General features: G+C 49.9%; 1 protein-coding gene across 1 annotated transcript; it reads right to left on the bottom strand.

The window, feature by feature from the left end:
* Window positions 1-334: 334 nt before the first annotated feature.
* Window positions 335-24,829, bottom strand: LOC122385154 (UNC93-like protein). Its single transcript, XM_043373225.1, has 8 exons — window positions 24,675-24,829; window positions 7,701-8,024; window positions 7,163-7,404; window positions 6,901-7,024; window positions 6,472-6,554; window positions 5,670-5,815; window positions 4,834-4,996; window positions 335-1,800 (listed from the first exon to the last, which is right to left on the bottom strand). Exons 2-8 carry the CDS (start codon window positions 7,987-7,989, stop codon window positions 1,306-1,308), a joined length of 1,542 nt encoding a protein of 513 aa, XP_043229160.1. The 5' UTR covers window positions 7,990-8,024; window positions 24,675-24,829; the 3' UTR covers window positions 335-1,305.
* Window positions 24,830-24,904: the final 75 nt, after the last annotated feature.

Here is a 24,904-nt window from a genome sequence, read left to right as displayed (position 1 = left end):
AGCACTTGTTACACACCTCACATCTCAGCACCTAGTCGTGTGGTACACTCATCGCACCTCTCTGCATGCAGACGTCGGCAACCGCCGCCGAAATGACCTGCACGGCAAGGGCATTGCGTGCCGACCGGACTCGAGCACCTGTGCCGGCTGGTACGTCACAGCTCCGTCTCTGTCTAGAGAGCACCTGGATAAACTTATTGTGTGCACACCTGAGCTGTTTTCCGTTTTTAGATCGCAATATGCAGCGCAACACTCCAATTTCTCGGCTCTCCAAGCTAGACGGGCGTCTGCAATGTCGTTGCTATGTAGTAGGTACAACTGACGAAGAGAACTGTTTTCATTTACACCATTTATATTGTATATTACAGTACTTATTATGTATATAACACCATGGAACAGCATTCAGGTTTCCAACCCACAGTTGCGCCACGTAGAGGACACGCTGACAAACCAGCGCCCAACAATAGTTCAAACGACGAATCATAAAGTGCAAAAGGCACAAAAACGATCGTGACCTTGTATCGGTTTTCTGTTGTGTATAAAAATATTGGGCATAAAATATCGCCCTTCGGTATTCCCTGGAAGGCATCAGCGATCCTCCTAGTTTCACTGTGCGTCTTGAGCTGTTTTCGACGGAACATTGCACATCACGATGCTGTCTAAAGAACATCAGACCCAACAAGGTGGTTAAAAAAGGCGATCACGATAGAGGGTCCTGTATGGAATGAATGAGCGAATAGTACACATGATGGAAAGAATGTGGAAGCAGATTCCATTTCGTGAAAGTATAAATGGTCAATACCGACCCTCCCGCACTTAGCGAGTGCTAAGGTTTCGCTTACTCCAATTTCAACCGCTTTATTTAGGCGTCGTCTGCATTCATGCGGTAGAGATTTGAAACATTGTTCATGGGCTCTATATGAGACCCTAAAATATTGATACAAGGCTGTTTAAAATACACTTCTTAAATGCACCTAATATCCGCACTGGCGGCGATTCGCTATGACCGATGGGTGACCACAGCACACCAGCCGAGCGAGGTCGTTGCTCCGCCAACTTTCGTGACTAACTGCACTAGATGGATCGCATCACGCCCTTCGAAACCTAGGCCAGCAACCCGCGATCTAAGTCATTGGACCAGAATTACGTCACAGGGCTGGCAAAGTAGCACCTGGTTAGGGGCTCAAGCCACCGATGCAGCTCGAATTGCTCTACGGGACCCAAGGATCACTCCAGCTGGAAGTCTGGCCAACACATCCGCGTTTTTAGTTCTGTGTCATCACATCTTTCCCTCATCCCCATCCATCACTCCTTCGTGATGGAAAGCGTCTTGCACCGCTTCCTCTCCAGCACCTCGATGGTGAGGTAGCCGACCATACCCAGCGTGAGCACCACCAGCAGAATGTAGATCTTGACGTCGACACACAACATGTCCGAGTAGATGAACGAGATAGCGAACCCGAGCGACTCCCAAAGACGGTAGTTACTGAACGCCGCCTCGGACGTATGCGGGAAGATGACTCCATAGAAGGCGTTGATCTGAGTCTGCCAGACTGCGTCTGCGATTCCCCAAGCGGCCGCCAGCAGGAAGAAGACGTGCGATTCGTCCGGCCGTGGCATCCAGTGGATGAAGGAGATGATGACACCGTAGTTGATGAGCGCGCCGAACACGAAGATCGGGACGCGGCCGATGCGTTTGATGACGAAGCCGAAGCTGAAGGAACAGATGGCGTCGCACACGCCGTAGGTGATCATCACCAGGCCGACCCGGTGGATGCCCCACGCGCACGACACGTACGCCTGTCGGTGTAGTAGGGAGGGGTAAATGTCAGTGTTGAATATATTTATATAAGGGACCGCAGGGGTGTCGTTTTCCGAAAATGATTGGTAGTGCCCAAAGGCGGCGGCTGGCCATATATGACGGGGCTTACAAGGTAGGGTACCCCCAAATCTGCCTTTCTCATCGGATTTCGGCCACTTATTTTTCGCCCTGGTCATTGACAAGACTAACCGAAATCTAAAAGAAAACACAAAAAAAAACTTTGGAAATCTGGGTCCACACCGGACGCCATGCACAAAACGTGCAGTTATATAGGCAATAGTGTCGGAGGAATGCACGCCATTCTGAAAGAGGCCCACATCGACTTAAAAGGACGGCTGTGCTGAAAGCGGACAGGAACAGCTTTGAGGGCCCAAGCCGACTAAAAAAGACGGCTGCGGGGCCAGGAACGGTTTTGAAGACCCACGCCAATTGAAGGGTTCGACAACTAACGAGGACTGGAAACACAACGATAGTTATGTAGAAAGACCTGCTTGCCAAAATAAAATGATGACAGTACGAGGGGCGTTCAGAAAGCTACGGGCCCGACCATGAAGGAGTAGAGAGATACAGCATCGACTCATTAGACCAAAAAGTTCATTTATTCAAATAAACACCGTTAAGACAAACACATTTCGCGCAGCGCTTCGCGAGAGCCCTCAAGGCCTCCATAACCAAGTGGGTTTTGGACCCATCCTGCACGTCCAAGACGGCTGATTTCGTCTCCCTGCTGTTAGCGAGGCTGCCGCTGCTAATTTTCTTATGTTGGGGAAGAGGTGGCAACCACTAACCAGAGTGTGCAAGGTTCGGAGAGAAAAAAGTGGATGCGACAACAACTCGAAGCTCATCGCTTCACTGTTCGTCATCCCGCCCATGTACGCAGGTGCGTGGTCGCGGATCAGGTGCACACTTTACGTCAGCTTCCCTATAGCCTCTCCTCGATGTTTATCGAATGGACGCACATCATCAATTGTGTGCCCCTGTTTTGGAAAGTTGACGAGCGGAGGGGGGGTCGCATCGACCCCTCCCCCTGCCAGGCGTGTTATGAAAAATGCCCAGGGCGAGGGTTAACGCTTGGTGCCTTTTCTGCACTAACTACTATGAAACGAATCACTGCTCTCTTCTGGGCGTCGCCCATCCTATCCGAAATGGCGAACTATGCTACGAATAGAAGCCCGAATCAATCACAGAAGAGACTTAATTAATGGCCACTTACTTAATTTGCGTAAGTGGACATCCCAATAACACATCATTTAACACACCGCCTTGCAGGCCAAAATTCCAACTCCTTCATTGTTCGGCCCGAAACTTTTTGAACGCCCCTCGTAGTTACGAGCTTCAGTTTTCGGGGTCTGATGCGGTAATGACCTGGCGTTGAACCCTGGGGATTCAGGCTGCATCACCCACTCAAATCAATATACCTATGGCCTATTCTGGAGCACCGCGGCACCTTCCGAAGTCGGTGTAGGGCCTCCAGCGGCTGGTGTGGAGACGGATCGGGGTCTATTAGGGGCGGTCGCGTGGTATGCGGGACTCAGTTATGGCAGTTATGGACCTCTATAACCAATTGCGTTTTCGAGCCTCTTAAAATCCATTAAGGACCGGAGTCCTAGACACGTGAAACCTCATTGTCAGCTACATGCACCTACTGTGGCTAGAACCTTATTTGTGTACTTGCATATGTGCTTATTTAATATTTGCTTATCTGTTTATTTTGATTTTTTATCAACTGATAAGTGACAAAAGATTGGTAGGGCTCAGCGAACATTGGTAGGGCCCAAATAAACATTTGTAAGGCTCGGGCCCTACCAGGCCTATACAAAACGACGCCCCTGACTATTGTGAAACTTGGTAGGTAGGTAGGTAGGTAGGTACCACATAACTTGAAATTACTTGACGTAATGACATGATGTGGAAAGTGAAAATGATACCTAGGTATTGATGGAAATTTATGGACTTAGGTACGCTACAAGAAGATTGAATTGGTCAACCAATTCAAATTCAATCTACTTGTGGAGTAAGTCTAAAGATTTTCATCAATAGTTACCACTTACCATTGAAGTTACTTGCTATCATGTTGATTTTATACATAAGAACCTCATTCATTTTATTTGTATGACATGTTTGAATGCAATTTTCTCAATAAGTGAAGAAAAATGTTGGTAGTGCTCAACAACACATTGGTAGTGCTCAGCTGAACATTGGTAGTGCTCGGGCACTCCCAGGCCTATACAAAACGACGCCCCTGAGGGACCGTGTATATCACACCACGGTGAGATTTACACAATACCGGCCATTTGTGTAAATCACACCCACCCCGGTGTGATATACACAAAATCTACTACGTAGTGTAAATCACACCCGGGTGAGGAATACACAGAGAGGGCAGCTGTGTGTATATCTCACCACGATGTGACGTCATAGCAACGCTGAACGTCCATTGGTCAGAGCAGTGACTCTGCTCGCCCATTGGTCAGATCAGACTAAGCACTACGAATATTCCGGCGGGATTCCGGGCGTCCTCTCTATCGGAATCAGCCGAGCGCCTGGCCTAGTGGTGAAGATGCTTGCACGATGATACGAATGTTGCGGGTTCGAGTCCCGTCGGCGCGGGCGCTTTTTCCCGCATTTTCGCTTTTCCTTGGTAGCGGTGGGTTCGCTGCCGACCGACAAGTTTAAAAGCACCAATACAATATGGAACACAAAATCTACTACGTAGTGTAAATCACACCCGGGTGAGGAATACACAGAGAGGGCAGCTGTGTGTATATCTCACCAAGTGATGTGATCGTGATGGCCAACTGAAATTCGTTCACAGCCGGTGAAACAAAGAGTCAGTTTAGTGCTGTAATGACCAAATTAACTAATGGATAAGTTTCGCGACAGGCGACTAATGGACAGTTGAATGTAGCGGAAATACCTAAAGCTAAAATTTACAAAACCATCGTAGGACTCTCTCGCATGGATCTGCGGTCATCGCCTATGTGTCTGCCGAGCTCGGCCCTCACACCTACCTTGGTGAAGTCGGCGGTGATGAAGCCCTGCTCGAAGCCGGACCACAGCGTCAGCGGCACGATCAGGATCTGGTAGGGCTTCTTCAGGTGCACAAAGGTGGCCAGCAGCAGCTGCAGGGGGCTCTTCTCACCCTGATTGTTGCTGCGCTCCTTCTCACCATATCTACGGAAGATAAACCGGTCGTTAATAAAAGTGGCGGTTTAACAAATACGGCAATTAGCAATGGAGGTTAACGTACTGTATTCCTATTTATAGCCGTTATCAGTTGACTCGCTTGCAGGAATGCTTCTAGAAAAAATGCACACGTCAGCATAAGTGCTTGCACAATAGTCACATGGCGAGCAGGTGCTTCAATCACCATAGTTTATGCTGGGCGATGAATTGTCATTACGCTGGCATTTCATGCGATCAGTTGCGCAGTTCAAAATATTTACGACACGAAAATACTTCATACCACAGTACGTGCTGTGAGCTGTGACAATACTTTGTAATTTACTTCTTTTACATCCCGGTATCCACTAGAGAATTCATTCGACGGCCGACGTCGTGGGGCTGGGGCTTTAAATATATGCACATTGCACATCCCAAACCGGCCATTTGCTGGCACGTGCACTATGCATTGTGAATTCACAAGTTTCCGAGACGACTTAAGTCGTCTCGGGGATGTGTGTCAAGGCTGACTTCGCCGACATCGGCCATTGGCAGAGGTAACGGCGTGTTGTGCCACGTGCACTGCCCGCTATGGTCACTCATGTCGCATCACCTGGTCATGGCATGTCGCCAAACCAGCCTATCGGATCGATATTAGCCCCAAAGTTGTCCTAATGTTTCTCACCTGTCGAGACTGTCGACCAGAATCGAGATGAGCACACTGGAGAGCACGGCCAGCCCGAGGAAGATGCCGGCCAGAGTGTAGATGCGCACCTCGTCCGGCCGCTCCAGGTTTGTGTTGTTCACCGCCGAGCCGCCGGCCGACTCCGCCTGTGTCATAGAGGGGGGGGGGGGGTCATTGATCACGTGATATCACCGCCGAGCCGCCGGCCGACTCCGCCTGTGAAAAAGGGGGAGGGGACATTGGTCACGTGACCTCACTTCCGAACCGCCGACAGACTCCGCCTGTGTATAGAAGGGGGGGGGGCATCGGTCACGTGATATCACCGCCGAACCGCCGACAGACTCCACCTGTGGAATGGGGGGGGGGCATTGGTCACGTGATATCTCCGCTGAGCCACCGGCCGACTCCGCCTGTGTCATAGAGGGGAAGGGCATTGGTTACGTTAGCTTGCAATCTGTGGTATCAACTGCAGACCAAAGGCATTCGATAATGAGGAAGGTTGAGGTAGCCCTGAATGCAATGCAGGCTGTTAGATACCAGGATAATTTTGACAAACAGATTTTCATTATGTTTTGATTTTTTAAAATACGTTTTTGGATACCAGATTTACAGGAATGGAGATAAAACGCGCAATAGGTAGGTATGTATCCTTTGTGATTTACTTTTTATGCTTGAATGAAAGCTTGAATGGAAACAAGCAAAGATTCATATAAGCATTTACCATTGATCTATACCACCTAGCCTGTAGCACGCTCTACACCAGAACATAAAGATCGTTCCTTTGATCGTTCGTTTGACTTACGCCGGGGCAGTAGTTGATACCGCAGATGGAGAGGCTCTCTTCGGACGGCGGCTCGACACCAGCACCCTGGCCGGGGTTCAGCACTGAAATAAGCAGAGTCGGTGTGAACGATTGCCGTGCCTTCTCAGTTTCATACACTTCCGCCGCGTTATTTTTATAACGACGGTAAGCAATCATTGCCTTTGGGCACAATTTATACGCGATAAGCATTGCACAATACACATGACTGTGCTATCTGCGGACTGCGATACGCATTGCCGCTAGGTGCCATCAGAGCACAGTGTTCGGTTCCTTAGGATATTTGGCATTTCAGTTCCAGCATGGGACTCGTTCTGGCTTATATAAGAGTTGAGTTAGAATTAATAATGGCTAAACGAGCTAAACATCCCCAACTTTGAAGCATGGGAAATGGGAACACTTGTTACTTACCCATGGATGAGATGAGGTTCCCCCAGATCTGTGAGGACTGGAACAGCAGGAAGAAGATGCCGAAAAACTTGACGATGATGGGCTCGGAGGCATCTTCGATGATCTCTGCGTATATCTTACCAACCTGCCAGGAAAGAGTTATCGTAAGTAAGAGTTATCGTGTGAGAGCTGATATTGGTTTGATAGTCATAAAAAGAACAATGACTGGATAATCCGTGATCAAAATGTCAACATGTTATGTGCACTGTTTGCCACCACAAACCTGTGTCAAGTAGGTACACTTGGCCGACCACATCGGCGCCGCTCCGAATCCGAGGATGATGGCCGCCGGTATCATGGTGTAAGACCGGGGGTAGAACTGAGCCAGCATGTACAGCGAGTAGCAGAACGTGCAGACCACCATGGCCCACTTGCAGGTCAGCTTCTTGATGACCAGGGAGGGCAGGAACATGCACGACACAATCAGCGCCACGTAGATCGTTGCCAGACTCTTGGTGCCGAGACCTGCGAACAAAAACATGATAGGTTATGGTCAGATAAAGGGATAAGTCAGATACGTTGGCGTTAGTTATGTGCTTCGGCTGGATATGATTCGACTCCTCCGCTTGTTCGAATCCGAATAAATAATAACTTGTAAGGTCGCAAACGCGCTAGAACCAGACTTGGTAAGTATAAAATTATAAGACCGTTTTATCGTTCTTGCCCAAGGTCCATGTTGTTCAGATTTACCCCAGTTGGATGATCTTGCCTCGACCAAGTTCAGATTTCTTACCCGTTCCTGCCCGTCAAAGTTCACTCACCGGCCTCAGAGTTGATGGAGCTCTGCAGGTTAGACATGCTCTGGAAGGCCGTGAACAGACACATGAACGAGAACGAGATGGCCACAACATTTTTGATGATGCGCCACCGGTCGGCTCGGGTCAGGTGGCCGGCCCCGGGCGTCTGAGGACCCGCTGAGCTCCTCTCCGGGTCAGATGCGGTGACACTAGTCGTCGAGGAACCAGTGGTGACCTCTTTGGACGGCAGGTCGCCGTTCTTCTCGCCGATGTAGGACGAGTTGTCGTACTGGAAGTCGTTGCCCTTCCCCATGGTGGAGGGATGAGGGTGTTCCGCCGGTTATAACTCTGGAAGAAAATAGAACGGAGTTAGAGATGATGCGCCACGAAACTGCACTTTTGATAACAACCATGTAAGTGAAGGCACTGGGAGCTAGGGGTAGGTCTTATATATGTAGGTAGTGTTAGGCGTGTCGTCATTATTTGCAGAGTTAAATTGGGAGGGATTATATAGAATATAGCTGTAATTTGTCAATATGCATCGATTGCATACCGTACCTATAATTACGAGCTGAAGATAATAAGGGCTTTTAAAGCCTTGACCACAAAGCTGATAATTTGATTGCTTGCTGGAACCGGAGCCATAATTGTGAACCAATGTATCATTTGAAATTCATCACAAGTCATCCCTGACGGCCAAGGCTCCTGCTCAACTGCAACCCGACTATCACCCTCCGCCCGACCGCAGCGGCTCACCGACGGCACGCACAGCAATCTCACTGCAGGGCTGGGGACTATACATAGCTCAGCTGCGTCAAAGGACCTTCACATTCCGGTGGCGAGCGACTGGCAGTCACGTGACCGGACAGGGAGCGGGCTGGAGGGGGTGGGTGGGATGGGGGGAGGGGGTGACCTCCGACTGTGCCCCTATCATCGCGCGGGCGCTCATCCGTGGCACACTCCGGCAGTCTCGCTCATTTGTCTACGCCACGGAGTGGAAATGAGAACACCAATTTATGTGATGGAGCCTTGCAACTGCTACCATCGAGCTAGGTGCTTTAGTTTTCTGTAAGAGGGCTAAGCTGGATGACGCAACAATAGGAATAGGCCAACTCAGGACAATAAACCCAACAATTAGCGATTTGTTTTTGTGCTGACTACCAGTTACTCCTTTCTTTGAAAGATATGGTTTATCCCAGGGATGCGGAGCCGGAGCCGGAGTCGGAGCCGGAGCCGCCGGAGCCGGCATATTTTGCCCGGAGCCGGAGCCGGAGCCGGAGCCGTGAAACAATATAGCCCGGAGCCGGAGCCGGAGCCGGAGCCGCCAAAAAAGGGGGCGACTCCGGCTCCTTTTTATTTTTTGAAGAGGAAAAAAAAATAATTGACCTAGTTCGGTTTGACAGTACAAGGCAGTAAAACATATGGTACTTACGTCATGGGCCATCAAGTGAATGAAAAAATCCGAATATCCCCAGTATCCCACAGTACGCAAACAACTTCCTGTTTGCTCTCCCCCCCCCCCACGTCTACTGCATCCCCAGAACATGAGGACCAGTCATCAGGTGACGGCCATTGTTTTCAAACCAGTGCAGTGGACTGCGACTCCCAGCACCGTCTCATCCCACACACACCCCACCCCTCACCCCCCAATGCAGCCGAGACGGGTGTCAGCTTACGATGGTTCACTGAACTCCGATTCGCGGCGACTGCGTTTCCAATGCCATCGCTTCCTAGCCCTTTGTTCTGCCAGTTCTCTCCGAGGTGCGTTTGCGCGGGGACGCGGTGAGCCGGTCATGGCAAAGAGTAACGCGTATAACCAATCCAATTTTTCTTCCACCCGTATTTAATTGATTGCGTAGGGGATGTACTGAGTCGGAGCCGGAGCCGCCGGAGCCGGAGCCGCCGGAGCCGAACCATTTTACTCGGAGCCGGAGCCGGAGCCGGAGCCGCCATAACATTTCACCCGGAGCCGGAGCCGGAGCCGGAGCCGATTTTTTCTCCGGAGCCGGAGCCGGAGCCGGAGCCGTCTGAAATTTCCACGGCTCCGCATCCCTGGTTTATCCAATGAGCGATAAAAACTTAACGATGTATTCATCCAAATTGGATTGACTGCGCTTGGCTTTCCACTCAATAAATAATAGCAGAACTTCTATCTGAACCGTTTTATTTATGATATCTTGTCTTAATTGACAGTGTTGTGAACTAATAGATTTTATTTCATTTCTTTTGAAAAAGGTACTCGAAAACATTTTGCCTTTGTCTGGTTAAGAAGACCAACCTTCTCTCATCTCAGTCTGAGCCAAACCCTTGCATTATACCGATCGGGAAAGCGACGTCACACTTCCATTGTGGGAGCCACGTGCTCTGTCTACCAGATGTATCTGTGTCACACGTGACCGCGCAAGTAGGTACAGGTCTCGCGGGTTTTAGCGGTAGGTTTTGCACCTAGAAAATTTAGTGTACTTCAGGCTATATCTTCGTCGTCTTAAACTTTTAAGTGTTGAAGATGCGATCGACTTGTTGGGTAACAAGCCGGCCATGATCGTGTAAAATGGCTTCATCGTAGATCGATTAGTTTCTGAGATATAACCGGAAATGTAAAAGTGCAAAACCTACCGCTTAATCTCGCGAGACCTGTACTTACATCGTGAACCCACGGCGTTCCCGAGCTGGGTTTAATACTGGCTGAGAAACTTGGTTACCGCTACTACTGTTCCTCCGTCCATCCGTTTGTCCGGCAGTCCAGTTTGTCCTCGGAGAATGCAACGGCAGCATGGAAACTAACACCAATTCTAAATAACAGCCGCGTGGCGAGGTGCTTTTCGGTGAATCTAATCGCAAACTTTCGGTGCGCTTTGGAGGTTTGATGTGTAGTCTGGTTGGTTATTCCTGAGACCATCATCACACACGACGGACGACTGAGAGATCCAGTGAGAGCGAAATTAGTGTTCATCGGACATGAACATTGAGCACATTCCGCGAAATGGAAAGTCCGCCAGACTGGTCACGCGAGTTTGAATCAGCTGTCGCCAGAGCCGGTTACTCATGTCCGACATGTTTTCTAGTGCCGTGAGCGGCTGTGCGAGCGACTGTTTGTGACTGCCAACCCAACACATGCCAGTTAAATGACAACGCCTCTGCAGTCTCAGTCACAAATCACAAACTCACTCCGTCAAAACGGCTCTGCTATTTCGTGGCTGCGACGTTTCAGTCAAGCAGCTGGTACCTACTTAATTATTAAACCCGATTTTTGTGCTGTAGCTCATTTTTTCTAGCATTAACGTTCAAACACAAAACAATCGTATGGCTGGACAAGGGCACCTACTTTGTTAAACACTTAACGTAATAGGTACCCAAACCGTCCATTTGAGTGGTTCCATTCTGTAGCAGTGACTACTAACTGCAGCATCCGATCTTGACCAGCACACCGCTGTCGCGTCGGACGGCTGAGTTCAATTGCATAGACGGCGCATCTGGCTCAGTGCGTCACATTACATTATGCGCCGAGAACAATGCACTTTTAACAGGTCATCTAACAGGGAAATTCCCTACCGAGCTGAGACCAACAGATTCGGCGTGTGCTCAAATTTGCGATTGGAGGTCGGTTATAGCTTTAACAGCAATGTAGATTTTTGCAACAAGTCAAAACCGCTGTGTATTGTGCAACATCTCTGCTGACTAACAATGTCTAATCGGCGACATAACTAACACTTGCCACCACAGAGTCACAAACTCGCAGGGTCACGAAGCTCGCATTTGGGAAGGCAAAAGAAAAGCCGCTACAGTACAATCAGTGTGTCCTTACATCAGTGTTCGGGCTCGTTCAGGCGTCAATGAACATAATACAATGGGGGTCGCATTCCATGGCACCAAGGTGGTTTCCTGCATTTGCGCCTTCGGCCGAAGCGCCGTGTTTCATAAAGTTACGCTTTACGGTACGTCAGTACCTAATTAGGCCATAGGTAGGTAATAGGTATAGTGTTGACACTAATAACATTGACTGTCGGTGTCGAGAGATTTGTTGTGGATTTGTTGTGACATCCAGTCAGCTTTGTCACCCTCATCAACACTTCATTTTCTGTTCGGAGACGTTATTCGTGTAATGTTTTGTTCGTCTGAATGAAATCTGTTCGGTCTGCTGCCACTTCACCATCTGAAGGGCGTATGCTCACATGGCTCAACCATCTGATCAATAGACACACGAGGAGAGTGTCCGGCTGTGTCGTCTGGTCGCCTTGACACACTCCGATCGCATCCCCGCGCAACCTGACTGCTCAGGCAGTCCACCTTTCTCGATCCGTCTCTTTCGCTTCTCACATTCTATCGTAAGCCCATGCTCCTGTCGGACCCTAACCGTTCCTAATCCCGACTCCTGGCAGTAAATCCATGTTATTCTTAGCTGCTCATGACACTCTAAATATATTCCACGCCCCTCTCGGCTCCCAGTGGTCATTCCAGCCCCTCTTTTGGATTACCTGGATCACCTGGATCTTTTGGATCACCTGTCCCCTTCTGGCCCGCTGTTCACCGTTCTCCGTACGCCACTCGTCCGGCCGTCCGTCAACCTGTGCCCTCCGGGCGTCACTGACACGCCGGTGACCTCCATAGGACCGCTATCATTACACCGAGCGGCGACCGACCCCAACCCTGCCGCGCGGTGGCCCAACACCCCGTCCCGTGCAGGGGGGCCATTTCGCAACGCGCCCCGGGGCCGGTGCCGCGCGAGATAGGGCGCTAATATGAACGAAGAAAAACTTCGCCAGCGCGGGCTGTCGACCGGCCGGCCGCCGGCCAGTGAAAGTGCGCCATTGAGGGGCCCGCTCGGGCATTCAGACGTGCCGCCAGCGGCGGGGGCGGGGTCACCACTCTGTCCGAGGGAGCCTTCCGATGGAATTACACGGCGTCACTGCGACTCTGAGAGGGTTGTCCGAGGTCCGGACGACGCGCGGAACTGCCACCTGACGGTGTGTGCTTTGTGATACAGAGTTGGCAGAGCAAACATTGGAGAGTGGGGGAAAACTTGAGAACATTTGAAGACGTAGTAGATAGATGACCTGCTGATGGGGTAGAGGTCGCTAGCACAATATAATTATCGATCATTTTGGCAGCCGTAGCTTATCAAACAAACTTATCAAACAACTTATTTATTTATTTATTTACATCGTGTGCTCGTCCCTGAAATCATGGCCTAGGCCATAGGGCTATTCTTGAGCACGAGTCAGAACACATTGAAAAACCAAGGTAAAAAAGCTCTTCATTTTCATATTCTGAATTATCTACCTGTAAACAATCATGGATAGCAATCGCGTCTTTTTTCTGTCGTCTGTCATCCCGTTTCGCCCGGCCTTGAACCAGGCATTCCTCTGGTGTGTAACAGGCTGACCCCAATTGTGTCCATTGACTCTGGGTTTTCCATCTGCCTCTGGCCCGGTCTGCTATGGTGCCATTAATGAGCTCCCTAATGGAGCCATCTGTGACCCAGTCTGCCCAGGTCAGTGTGAGCTCACTCGGCTGGGCTCGGCCCGGTCTGACCTTGCCCGGGGCGCGGGTGAGACGGGCGAAGGAGGGGCGACTGGACTGGGAAGCTGACAAACGGAGATGTGCGAGGGAATTCAGCAGGCTGTCATGGCTGCGCCGGTACAAACGGCTGTAGCTAGCATTGCAAAACATTTCAACCGTGCAATCCTCCGCACGATTCTGTCTTGCCGCACGCAACGAATAATATCTGCTTCAAACGTCCTTTCGACCTCTATACGCAAAGCAAGCCTCTTGCAGCTTTTTTCCTCTCGTATCGGTCAGCAGTAGCACTTACCACCTACCACAACCTCGCACAACATAAACGCACTAGCCTGCGCGGCCCCATGGAAAAGCCGGTCTTGCTGATCATAGCGAAAGCAAACCGGTTCCGAACCCTAGGAACCCGTGCGAGATTCAGCCGGCCGGCCGAGCGGTCACCTAAATGCAGGGGTTGAGAGGCCCTTCCCGGCCTCTGCACAGCTGATCCGTCTTATCTGCGCATTATGATGCGCTGTGTTCTTGTGGGGCAGGCGGATCTCAGTTTTCTAAACAAGTTTTTGGCCGGGAATTTCCGGGTTTTGGTAGCGGCATATGGTCGTTGGGTGATTCATTTTAATTGGTTTTTTGATTAAGTACCAAAACACGTTGCCTCTGTGCACTATGTAAATGCGCTTAGGATTTGCCGACCATTTGATTCTGCTGATTTCATTACGAATTTGATGTTGGCGTGACCTAAACACATCAACAAACATGGAAATTTCAGACTTTCACATCCCGGGCATTTCCTTTGGTCCATCTGATCGCTTGAGAACCGTTTCTGAAAAACCCTCACCGCCATTTAACAATAAACAAAGCCGCTGTTATAAACACGGCATCCCACACAGCTGGGAAGGGGGCAGAGGTACCGTCTGTACCCCGTCCCGCCCCGCCCCCTGTCACGCCCACCTCTCAGCCAATGGAGCTCGCCGCTCAGCGGCATCCAGTCGACCTCGAGGTGACCTTGACGTGACCTCCCCCACTGCACCGTGGACGGTGGCTGGTGCACATAGCGGGACGCTTCGGAGGGCCGCCGCCGAGCTATTGTGGCTCAGCTGATATACTGGCCCCGGGCCGCTCCATGCTAGAAGGGTATTTTTGTGCATTGTGTAGTTTAAAATTAGATATATGTGCGAGTACCTGCAAGGCAGCTTCTTTATTTAGAATGCACCATCGAAAAACTTGCTATAAATTGAGCCCAAATAATGTCCAGACTTTACATAGCTTATCTTACCTACAATAGCTGTCAACCGCAAATAGAATCCAAGGGAGGCTGGTAAAAATGTGCACCATTCATAAACGACTATTGTGATTCGTTTCCGACAGACTGTTTAAACGGGTCAGTATCGCAAGCTACTGATACTCAGCGGCGTATTTAGAAAATCGCGAAGGGGGGGGCCAAGGGTTTGGAGGGCGCCACCTCACCCAAGGAGGGCGCCACCTCACCCAAGGAGGGCGCCATACGGTCGCGAGATAAAAAAATCGCTCAGTGGGGGTTGGGGGGTTGGGAGGCGTTTTTTACCATGCCACCAGTTTTTTTTTGCGTAACCTCGTATAGGTCGTGCTGCATTGATTTTGCATCGTGTGTATTCATTATACTCCAGGTCACAAAAGGTCAAGTGTTCTTGAAATGCTGCGCCGAAGGCGCGCGAAATTTTTGAAAACAACCTTTTCCTCCGCTTTTTAGGCACGCCTTTTATACGATCACTGTTCAAAGCTCCTCTCGCTCTTTTACCAAATTTGAAGGTGTAAAAAATACCTAAGGTTTGGTCGGGCCGCTGCCACACAAACTGTACAGAAAGCTTGGCTCATGGGTGTCGATGTATAAAAGTTTATTGGCGGTGGCATATCTACGCACCAGATCACCGTATCGGATTGATACCGGAGCGCGAGATGCGTAAACATCATCCAAATTACCTCAGACCAGCCTTCATAGCCTTCTCACAGATGCATACAGTGTACCCACATAACCAGTTTCAATCACCGAAACTTCAGATGCCTGCTGTTGCGCCCGAACCTGTTGACAATACTTAATCGTAATCCATATAGATGCCATGATGCACGTAAAGTAGGATCAATCCGTTAAGACCAAAGACGTGTTTTGTGCATCGTAGAGCGTAGATAGTTTTGGTAGGTATAGATACTTCATTCATTGTGCTGAATGCACGTTCATTTGTGGCAGTTTTCACAGGCAAGACATCAACTATGTGCAATAGAACGACTAAGTTGAAAAACATGCCAAAGGAGTAAATAAATGATAGGAGGGCAGCGATCAACGGATGTTGCCAATAGGTAGAAGGGCTGCGATCCACAGGAGGGCACTAATAGGTAGAAGAGCCCCGATCAACATCCCGAGTTTCGACAGTAGGGCACCGATAGGTAGGAAGTTGGCGAGCAGCAGGAGGGCGCCAATGGATAGAAGGGCAGCGATCAACAGGAGGGCACCAATAGGTAGGAGGGCGCCGATCAACAATCAACAGGAGGGCGCCACCAGGTAAGAGGGTGGCGAGGAACAGGAGAGCACCAATAGGAGGGTGGCGATCAACAAGAGGTCGCCAATAGGTGGGAGGGCGGTCATCAACTGGAAGTCGCCAATGAGCGGAAGGGTGACGATTAAAATGGGGGTGGCAATGGTGAGGAGGGCGCCTTTGCTCAAGAGGATGACACGAACAGGAGGGCGTCTGTGCGGAGGGCGCTGGTCAACAGGAAGGTGCCAGTGTATAGGAGGGCGGTGATCAACAGGAGGGTGCCAGTGGTTAGGAGGGCGGCGATCTACACGAGGGCGCCAATAGGAGAAGGGCCCCGATTAACATTCAACAGGAAGGACTAGGGAACCAATAGGTAGGAGGGCGGCACTGAGCAAGAGGGTGCCAAAAGGGAGAAAGGCGACCTTCAAAATTTCACATGAGGGCTCAATAGGTAGGAGAGCGCCAATAATTATGAGGACGCCGATCAGCAGAAGGGCGGCAATGTGTAGCAGGGTGGCGACCTACAGGAGGGCGCCTTCGGGTGAGAGGGCGCTTATTTACAGGACAGCGGCTTACATAGGCGACCACCGTTACGCTTAGAGAGCTACTCAGCCTACAAATGTGGTTGGAGGGCGCCCGAGGGAGCCCTCCAACCGTATTTGGAGGGCGTATTTGGAATGGGCGTCCTCCGAGGGCGCCCTCCATCCGTATTTTCCCTGTAAACACATTCGCGATTGGAGGGCGCCCTCCAGTCGCGATTGTTTTTCGATTCGATTATATCACAATTGCATTTGCGATTGGAGGGCGCCTTCGGCGCCCTCCAATCGCAAAGGGCGCCTTCGGCGCCCAAGGGGGGGGGCCATGGCCCAGTGGCCCCCCCCCTGCCTACGCCCCTGCTGATACTGCAGCCCATTGTGAAGGCAAACCAGAAACGCACCGATGGTTCATCTTTTGGGTCCTTGTGCCTCAGAAAGACCGTTTTACTTTAGCCTACCTATCAAGTCCACACGTCTTTCAGCATTTCTTCAGTCACGGCCGTGGTCGCGGACTTGGTATTGTCCGGGTAGCGCCGCCTCTGTCCCTGTCACGAGCCAGACGAGACACACGTGACTACCTTTCCACAGAAAGAAACTGGCACCGCTGGCTTTTCGGCACGTCATCAGTATTCTGAGCCAGGCGCCGGGGTGGGTGCTAAAAATTCAAAGGAAGGTGTCTGGCAAAGCGGGTCCATCGGTGTTGTGAGTAGTTTTTTCCTCGAGCGGGCATCGTTGAAGGTCGAAGTCTTTGTGGCGAGGTGTGGTATAAGTAAACGACCTGGGTCAAATCATTGGAACGCGTTGGTAGGATGTCGCAAGATGACCCCAGCAGTAGTAAAAACAGCCGGGAGACTTCGTAGTATGGGTGACTCATCACAACACAAAACAAAAGGAGAAAGCGTGCCTATTTCTGGTCAGGTCGCCTACCCATCGGTTCTGCTCGACTGCATGCCCAACATGCACCTGGCGTAGGTCTGTTTAACGCTGGGACACAGCGATGAGTCTGGCCGCAGCTCTCGTTTGTCGATGAAGTATGGTTGTTGCAGGCACTTTAGAAAATCAGTCATTTTGTAAAATACCTAGGCATTTTGCAAAATGCCTGATTTTCCAGGCTTTTTGCAAAAAGCCTAGGCATTTTACAAAATGACTGACTCTCCAGTCATTTTGCAAAATGCCTAGGCATTTTACAAAATACCTAGCCATTTTACAAAATGACTGAGCAGCGTGTTGTAGATACGAGTACCTAATTATATACGTTTTGGTAGCGTGTAGGTGGACCGAGGAGTCCAGCATTATGACCAGAGTAGTCCAGCAGTGGGAAGTCCATACCTACCTCTCTATTTTGAGAAGTGCAGGCCCGCGAGATTTCCAACCCCCACGTCAGCGACGCTGCTGGATTTAAAATGATCGACCTTGAGCGTCAGCAAACGACTGGCCCTATGCCGGCCTGTATCTGTAAAACCATTAGAGGTCGCGAGGATTCGATCCCACACACTTAGGCGTTATTGTCTTCTGAAACCAACGCTCTCGTCCTACGCCAAGCGACCTGATGATTCTCCCGATGTGGAGCTTGATATTTTTAACTGGGACCATGCAAGTAGGTACTCAAAGCTGTCAAACAAAGACACAATCAAACAAAGACTACACTCATTCGTTTACATGTAATTGTACATCAATCGGGCCTGCCTATTGACTACGGCCGGTCTCCGGCTGGTTTTGTTAGGTCTAGTTTCAGGCAGAACATGAACGGCGTTGATGTACTTGGGAGTTTTTACAGCGTTAACTAAACAATGCTTTATGCTACAGCCGAGTCTGCAACTCAACCTGGTCGTTACTCAGCATTGTCGTCATCACAGAGCTTCAAATCGATCAGCTACAGGCTGAACACGTACCTATAGGGTATAGGAAGACGTCCAAAAACTGTTGGCCATAGTATCTGTAGTGGGATCTACGTTCCATACTGGTCAGGCATTTTGCAAAATGCCTAGTCATTTTGTAAAATGGCTAGCCATTTTGAAAAAAGCCTGGTTGCGTTCAGTCATTTTTCAAACGGCCGTCTTTTTGTAAAATGCCTAGTCATTTTACAAAATGACTGATTTTCTAAAGTGCCTGCAACATGGTCACCACTTCACCGGGCTTCGGTATTTGGACAGAGTCTATGAAAGTCAAATCACGAATGGTCAATGGTAAAGGCGCGCAGTAAAATGTCGGTCGATCAGACCTGTTCCCAGTTCCCACTTCAGACAGAAACAGATTAAAGGTAGTGTGCCAGCTTTCCTGGACCGTATGGAGTTAATGGCCCACATAAAGAGAACCCGATTTTTAGAACTTATCCATACCTTCAAAACTCATGGAAACGTCTTAAATTCTTCAAATTTTGAGTACCCCAGTGCGAAATTCGCCCCGACGGGTTGTCGGTCGTACCCCAACCACATTTCACACTACTAGGGGAAGTTGGGGCAATGCCGGGGTTGGGGCAAAGCCGAAATTCGAGATATTTCGAAAACCGTACGACATGGATGCTACCTGTCAGTGATGCTCTGAATCTTAACTGACTACAGTTATCGCATGTTTGTTACGAGTCGTCATTCGGAATGCTTCGGCTGTGAGGGCGCCAAGAGCGTTTTCAAGGTACGTTTCTCTTGTACTACATGCGCCTTTGAAGCTGCATTTCTCACTCATTATGCTACCGTTTGTCTGGCCAATTCGGTCAAGTAATCTTCAGCATGTCTTTGCATAAGTGTGCTGCCTATTTGAAATTTATACAGCACGTTGAAAAGTAATAGGCCTGCAAATGAAAGTATGGCTGGCTGGGGTAATGCCGAAAACGTGCAATTACGCACGTTAATTAAAGCACGCTACGTGGACTTTACTGCTGTAGAATAGCCACGCGTATTTTTAGTCACACAAATTACACTTTCAACCGACACAACGGCCTGTTACCTATAAGGAATGATGTACCTGGCATTTTCTTATTTTATCACACAATTATAACTTCCAGTGTGCACCAAGCATCCTCAAGATCTTAAACGCGTGTCAACTTTGATGAATTCTGGATAAAGTTTGAGATAAAATGGCAAAACATCAATGTCAGCATTCCCCGTAGATCCTTTCTCCCATTTTCGGCTTTCCCCGCAGTCCGGGGCAACGCCGAAAAAGTCACTTCTTTGATATTTTTAGTTTTTGCGCTTAACGGTATGCGAATTCATCGAATGCGCCTGGTATGTTTGAAAGGCAAAAGACTGGCCTCTCGAATGACGCCAACAAGAATAGCTTATGTTGTCTTCCTTGCGTGCTACGGGCGTCCGAAAAAAAGTATTCGGCGTTCCCCCAACTTCCCCTATGAACAATAAATGCACACACTGAAATCGCTATTACCGATATGCTCATCCAATCAAGTTTCGATAAACCCGTTCATCATCATCTCCTGCGGTTTCGAACACGCCTGTTAGGTGGTGAGGTAGACCGCGCCCAAAGCCAGGGCCCCGGTAACGTGAGGTAGCGGAGTCGGGGCAGCGTGCGTTGACCCAAGCCGGGGCCGCGCGTCCTCCCGGTGTCATGTGATAGCCCGGGGCTGCCCGCGGTGATGCGGTAGACCGCGCCCAAAGCTGCGGCCCCGGCTTGGGTCAGCGCACGCTGCCCCGACTCGGCTACCTCACGTTACCGGGGCCCTGGCTTTGGGCGCGGCTTCTGCTCATCCTTTGTGGTGCGGTGGTGGTGCGTCGGGCCGCGCGCTCTGACTTCGGCCAAGAAAAATGCGTCAGCTGATCATTGTCATTTCTGCCACTTGCGTGTGGTGAAATGGGGTCATAACTTAAGAGATGGCTTTTTCATATCAATTATTTTACATAAAATCATATTTCAAACCATAAATAATGTTCGACAGCCAAATAAAAGAAACAATACCAATACAGGCTTACAGTTTAAGGCTCGACATTGTGTTGTCTACGATTAGACAGCTGATAACTCATTCCCGTACGTCGTAACTCTATAATGACCTTTGCTTATTGTCACATCGCGATTGTTGCCGACGCCTGTTTGCAGGTCAGCCCACTACAGTTGTTACACATATCGAAAAACCTATAAACTTTTAGGCGAAAAAGGCACTATTCCAGGCCCATTTTTGATTTTTTTTGCGATATTAGGTAAAAACAGAAGCTTCTTATCCTAGGAAAAATAAAATGGGAAATCTTTCAAAGGTGGCACACTACCTTTAACTGAGGCCCGTGACCTGTAGGTCAGTGCCTCACTGCCGTTTGTTCGGTGCCCAGATATATTACACCAGCTCTTCCTGCTCCGCCGGTGTCCGCACCTTGCAATCCTAACTTAACTCCAACTCAGATCCAAACTCAGCCCTGCTGCCGTGCCGTGCAGGTGTTTCGGTCCCGATCGGCGCGTGTACGACCAAACGTGATCCAAACCGCAGCCCTCCGAGTTCGCAATAGAATATTTGCACGTGCTTCGGACTGCAACCCGCTCTCTCGGCTTCCATTATCTCGTACAGTAACTCTTTCTCGACCAAACGAGGGGCCACAGCCATCACTTGTGTCCGTCCGTCTACGCACTACACAGCTAAGTTACAGCTCGGTGCTTCTGGTTTAGTTGATTGTGCTGATAGAACGGCTCTGCAGGTCATTGCACTGTGGTAATTGACCTCCGGTGTTGTCTTCCGAGGCTTTGTGTGTGCTCGAGCACACAAGTGGCACGTGACATGACACATTAATTATTTATCTTTCAGAAGGGTCTTCCAAATTTGATGCGTCACCTAGCGCGAAAGCTCGACCCAAAAATTGTTTTGCTTATATGAACGATTTTTGAAGGACATTAATTTTTGAATAAACTGAATTGATTTTTCGTTTAAAATGTGCGGAAGTTCTTAGCGGACGCTTTGCACGTACCGATTGTCTGCTGCACGAGATGAACATCGGGGGACGTTGACTGAGGGTCGCTAACCCCACCCGAGGCAGCTCAGCACACAGTTCTGCACCGACGCACCGAACTCGCACCGAACCCGCTCTGCAACGCTATCTGGTTGGGGGCGGTGTAAACGTATATAATTGGCGCTTGGATAAGTATAGGTCTTTTGTTGGAAAATCACACGGGTTGTCGGAGTGCCAGGGTCGGAAACAACTCGCGAATCGGGCTCGTGCCAGAGCACGAGCGAACGATCGCACTCAATGCGGCAGCCGCTGTAATTGACCTCGAGAGACCAACCAGTCGCGTTTGTTCCGGTGCATTCCGTCTGGAATGCATTTTGTCTTTGCATTTTCCCTGAATTCACCACTCGAAGATTGCATGGCGGTATTGTCATTGCGGTTATTATAACAAGAGGCTTTATCTAGAAACGATAGAAATGTTTTATGTGGCATTTCCTATAATCGCTGGTAAAAATAACGGAACAACTCTACTAAATATACACCTCATCCTGCAAATACCACATTGACTTAGATTAGCATTCCATCATATGCTACATTCTCACCTATTGTCACCATCTCCCAGTAATCACTATCAGTGACGTCAGTGTTAAGCTCCGATCGGAGTGGGATTTCCATCCTTCGTTTGCCATTCCGTCGCGCCTGCAGTCTGCAGTCAAGGCAGTCGGGTTCCCTAAGGTCTCTCGCACTGCCGACCACCCCAATGCGTCACAGGTGTAGTTACACGGGGGCTGGGATTTCCGACCGTGCCGTCTGGCAGGGGACACCAAGGTAACTGAGCGGGGAGCAGACTGACGGGACCGATCCGCTGCATTGCAGACGTTACTGAGGGACCCGAGGACATGACAGCGAGGTACGCAGACCAACACGCTGGATGAACCGCATAGTATCACAAATCTGCCTAGGGATGGAGGATATATAGAGCCGCGGGTTCGGCGAACTGTTAATGCTGACACAGGCTGAGGATGGAGATAAAATTTGAGAAGGAGGAGAAAAGAGTGGGACAGAGATTTATGACTGAAGAAAGAGGCATAAGAGGAAGGAAAGCTTCACATTTTTCTTCACCGTGATCCCTAACATATTGTTTCAATTTTGGTCAAGACAATGGCGTCCGCTCGTCCCAGAATAGCATATCTCTAGTGTTATTAGTGCTCTTTGCTTGTATTTCCGAGGATAGAAAACCAGTTTTACCGCGGACCGACCTGCCCATAACCTGTTCTGCCGCTTCAACACGCGGCTGAGCTGACGTCTGAGCGGCGGATCTGACCGGCTTGGTGGACATAGAACTACGCACTTTGACAGGGCTCATGGATTCTGCAGCGTGTTCACTTTGAACGAAACCTGTGCTATGGAGTTAGTGCGTACTCAGTATAGGGTATCCTATAATGCGATGTCATTTGCGTGTATGCATACAGGACGGCATGGGAAACATAACTTGCCTTGTTAATAGCTCGGTAAACCATGTAATTAGACGTACTCTTAAACGAGGCTAATGGTTTGTATGTATGTCATGCACGCTTCTCCACTGAATTATAATGAGAGCTGTGCGTGCGTGTATGAATTGTCGGCCAGCGGCCACCATCTGGTATCTTCAGCTGTGTAAGAGTGTGTCAATGGTGTCCAGAGTACGCCCCTCGACACAGTTATACCATGCGGCGGGTGACTTCAGAGGACGCACTGAAGTCTGATGGGCTCTGTGCCTTCCTGTGCCGTGCGCTCTCGTATGCCTCCCATAAACATACCCCAGATTCGTGCACAATTACCCGCGTGCTACTCTCACTAAGACGGACCTCCATAGTCACCAGCGTCATCAGGCCAGCTCGGGTCATAACTCGTCTACGTTTAGCCAGCGACATCCATTACAGATGCCGTCATCCGATCCCGTCTCCCGTTTCTTATTTGCGGCACCGCCCCCATCGGAGGTAGCAACGGTCAACACCGACGCCCCTCAATTACAGTTTATCGGCAGTTGGCTGACGCAAAATATACAGTACAGCCCGTGCGGCAGTCGGAAATCACAGCCGGCTGTTACTCACGTCTTGCGTCACGCAGCTGTCACGGGCGTCACGGGCCGTACGGGACGGCCCGGGGGCGTCCCGGGGACGGGGGCGGGGGCGGCGGGGGGCGGCGGCGGACCAATGGCAGCCGTCCCAGCGGTACCGCCCTCCAGGCGCACTGTTTATCGTGTAGCGGTGCCCAGCGTGGATTGGCCCTCGGCCTGACCTTGACCATGAATGGGGCGGCCAGGCGGTGCCTCAGAGGGTACGGGGTGTAAACAGAGCTGCCTCCGGTGACAGTTGCCGTGTCAGTGCAGTGGGACGACACCGCACCGGTCAGGTCACATTGACCGGGGACCGTTACCGCCGCTGTATGCGGGAGCGTGGGCAGCGAGCCGTCAAATATTTACAGAATGGTTGGGAGATGAACTGCAGAATGGCTCTGAAGTATGATATCCTCTACCGACGAATCTGCTGAATTGCCGGGATATAATTCAATTAATATGATCGAAAAGTCGTTCATGTTTTGGTCGTCGAAGTAAGAGAAACTTCACCAAAAAACAGCTCAAAGCAGTAATCATATTCCAGACCGGTTTCGGCACGTTCAAGTCCATCATCAGTGGGTAATGTGGGTATACATGTTACATTCATGATACATGACAAAACAAAGTTCCAAGCTAATTCAATTATGTCCAGCTCGTACTGGCTATCTGGATGCTTTAATTTATTTTGGAAGTGTGTGCCTGGCAACCTTTCTCTCTATACATCGAGCGCTTTTCAGATGCTTCAATTGATGAAATTCCTCAAGCATGGGACAATTTTTATCCTTTTATCTGTATCTTCAGATGTCAGCTTCCGTCAGCCATAATGAGCGTAGTTGAAAAACAGCGGGAAACGGGAGAAAAAGATAATGAATTCGTGTCAATTAGCTTGGAACTTTACCTTTGGTCTTACCAAACACACTCTCATATTTTTAGCCATCGGGACAATGCTCGATTATCCAGTTCTCGTCTCCCGCGCCAAGCAAAATGCTCTGAATAGCTTTCAGATTTTATGAAGACATTGAATCGAAGGTTCGCTGTTTTGCATTTAATTAAACTATTCGCGTACTTATGTTGCAAACTGCAACGAAATTATTGCAAGTATTCGAAGTATCCCAATCTGGGATATTTAAATTACAGGATAGGATTTTGATAATGCGCTGTGCCAAATACCTACTTACATGGATAAAAACGTTCGGCGATATTAGGCGATATTCATACGATGAACATAGGTGCACTCGCATCACGAAACACCTTATATCGATTTATATCATTATCATTATTATTTTTATTATTGTGGCCTAACGGCGCATATTTGGACTTTGGTATTAAATTGAAATTGCCCATGCATTGCCAACTAAACGTAAAATTTTGCAACTTTCAGCCGTATGCGTGCGCCGTGCATCCACATTCACAGTCTGACGTAGGTATATTGTCGGTTGTCACCATAACACACACAGCGAACCCACCTGTGTTGTCGCTCCTCCGGCTCCGCTGCGACCACCTGGGTTGTCACCGAGCCCAGTCAGCTGTCAGCTCCGAGCTCCACCGGCCGCGCACCACGCAGCTCTGTCCGTGCGCGACTGCGGCCGTTCGGTCGGCTCGGCGGCGGCGCGCCCGGGACGGCCGTGAAAGCACGTGCAGCTCCGACGGTGGACCTCGCCGGGGGCTGAGGGGAGGGGCGGGGGCCGAGGACCGG

This window comes from Amphibalanus amphitrite, unplaced genomic scaffold (genome assembly GCF_019059575.1).
Source record: "Amphibalanus amphitrite isolate SeventyFive unplaced genomic scaffold, NRLGWU_Aamphi_draft 000210F_arrow, whole genome shotgun sequence".
Classification (NCBI taxonomy): Eukaryota; Metazoa; Arthropoda; class Thecostraca; order Balanomorpha; family Balanidae; genus Amphibalanus; species Amphibalanus amphitrite.
The sequence above is the reverse complement of the archived record's forward strand: the minus strand, read 5'-3'. Positions and strand labels throughout refer to the sequence as shown.

Excerpts from the sequence above, each read along its gene's own strand:
- LOC122385154 (XM_043373225.1), bottom strand. The coding sequence starts at position 7,989 with ATGGGGAAGGGCAACGACTTCCAGTACGACAACTCGTCCTACATCGGC. Across the intron at positions 7,405-7,700 it reads CTCCATCAACTCTGAGGCCG|GTCTCGGCACCAAGAGTCTG; the intron begins GTGAGTGAACTT and ends TTTTGTTCGCAG. Across the intron at positions 4,997-5,669 it reads CTGGTCGACAGTCTCGACAG|ATATGGTGAGAAGGAGCGCA; the intron begins GTGAGAAACATT and ends TATCTTCCGTAG.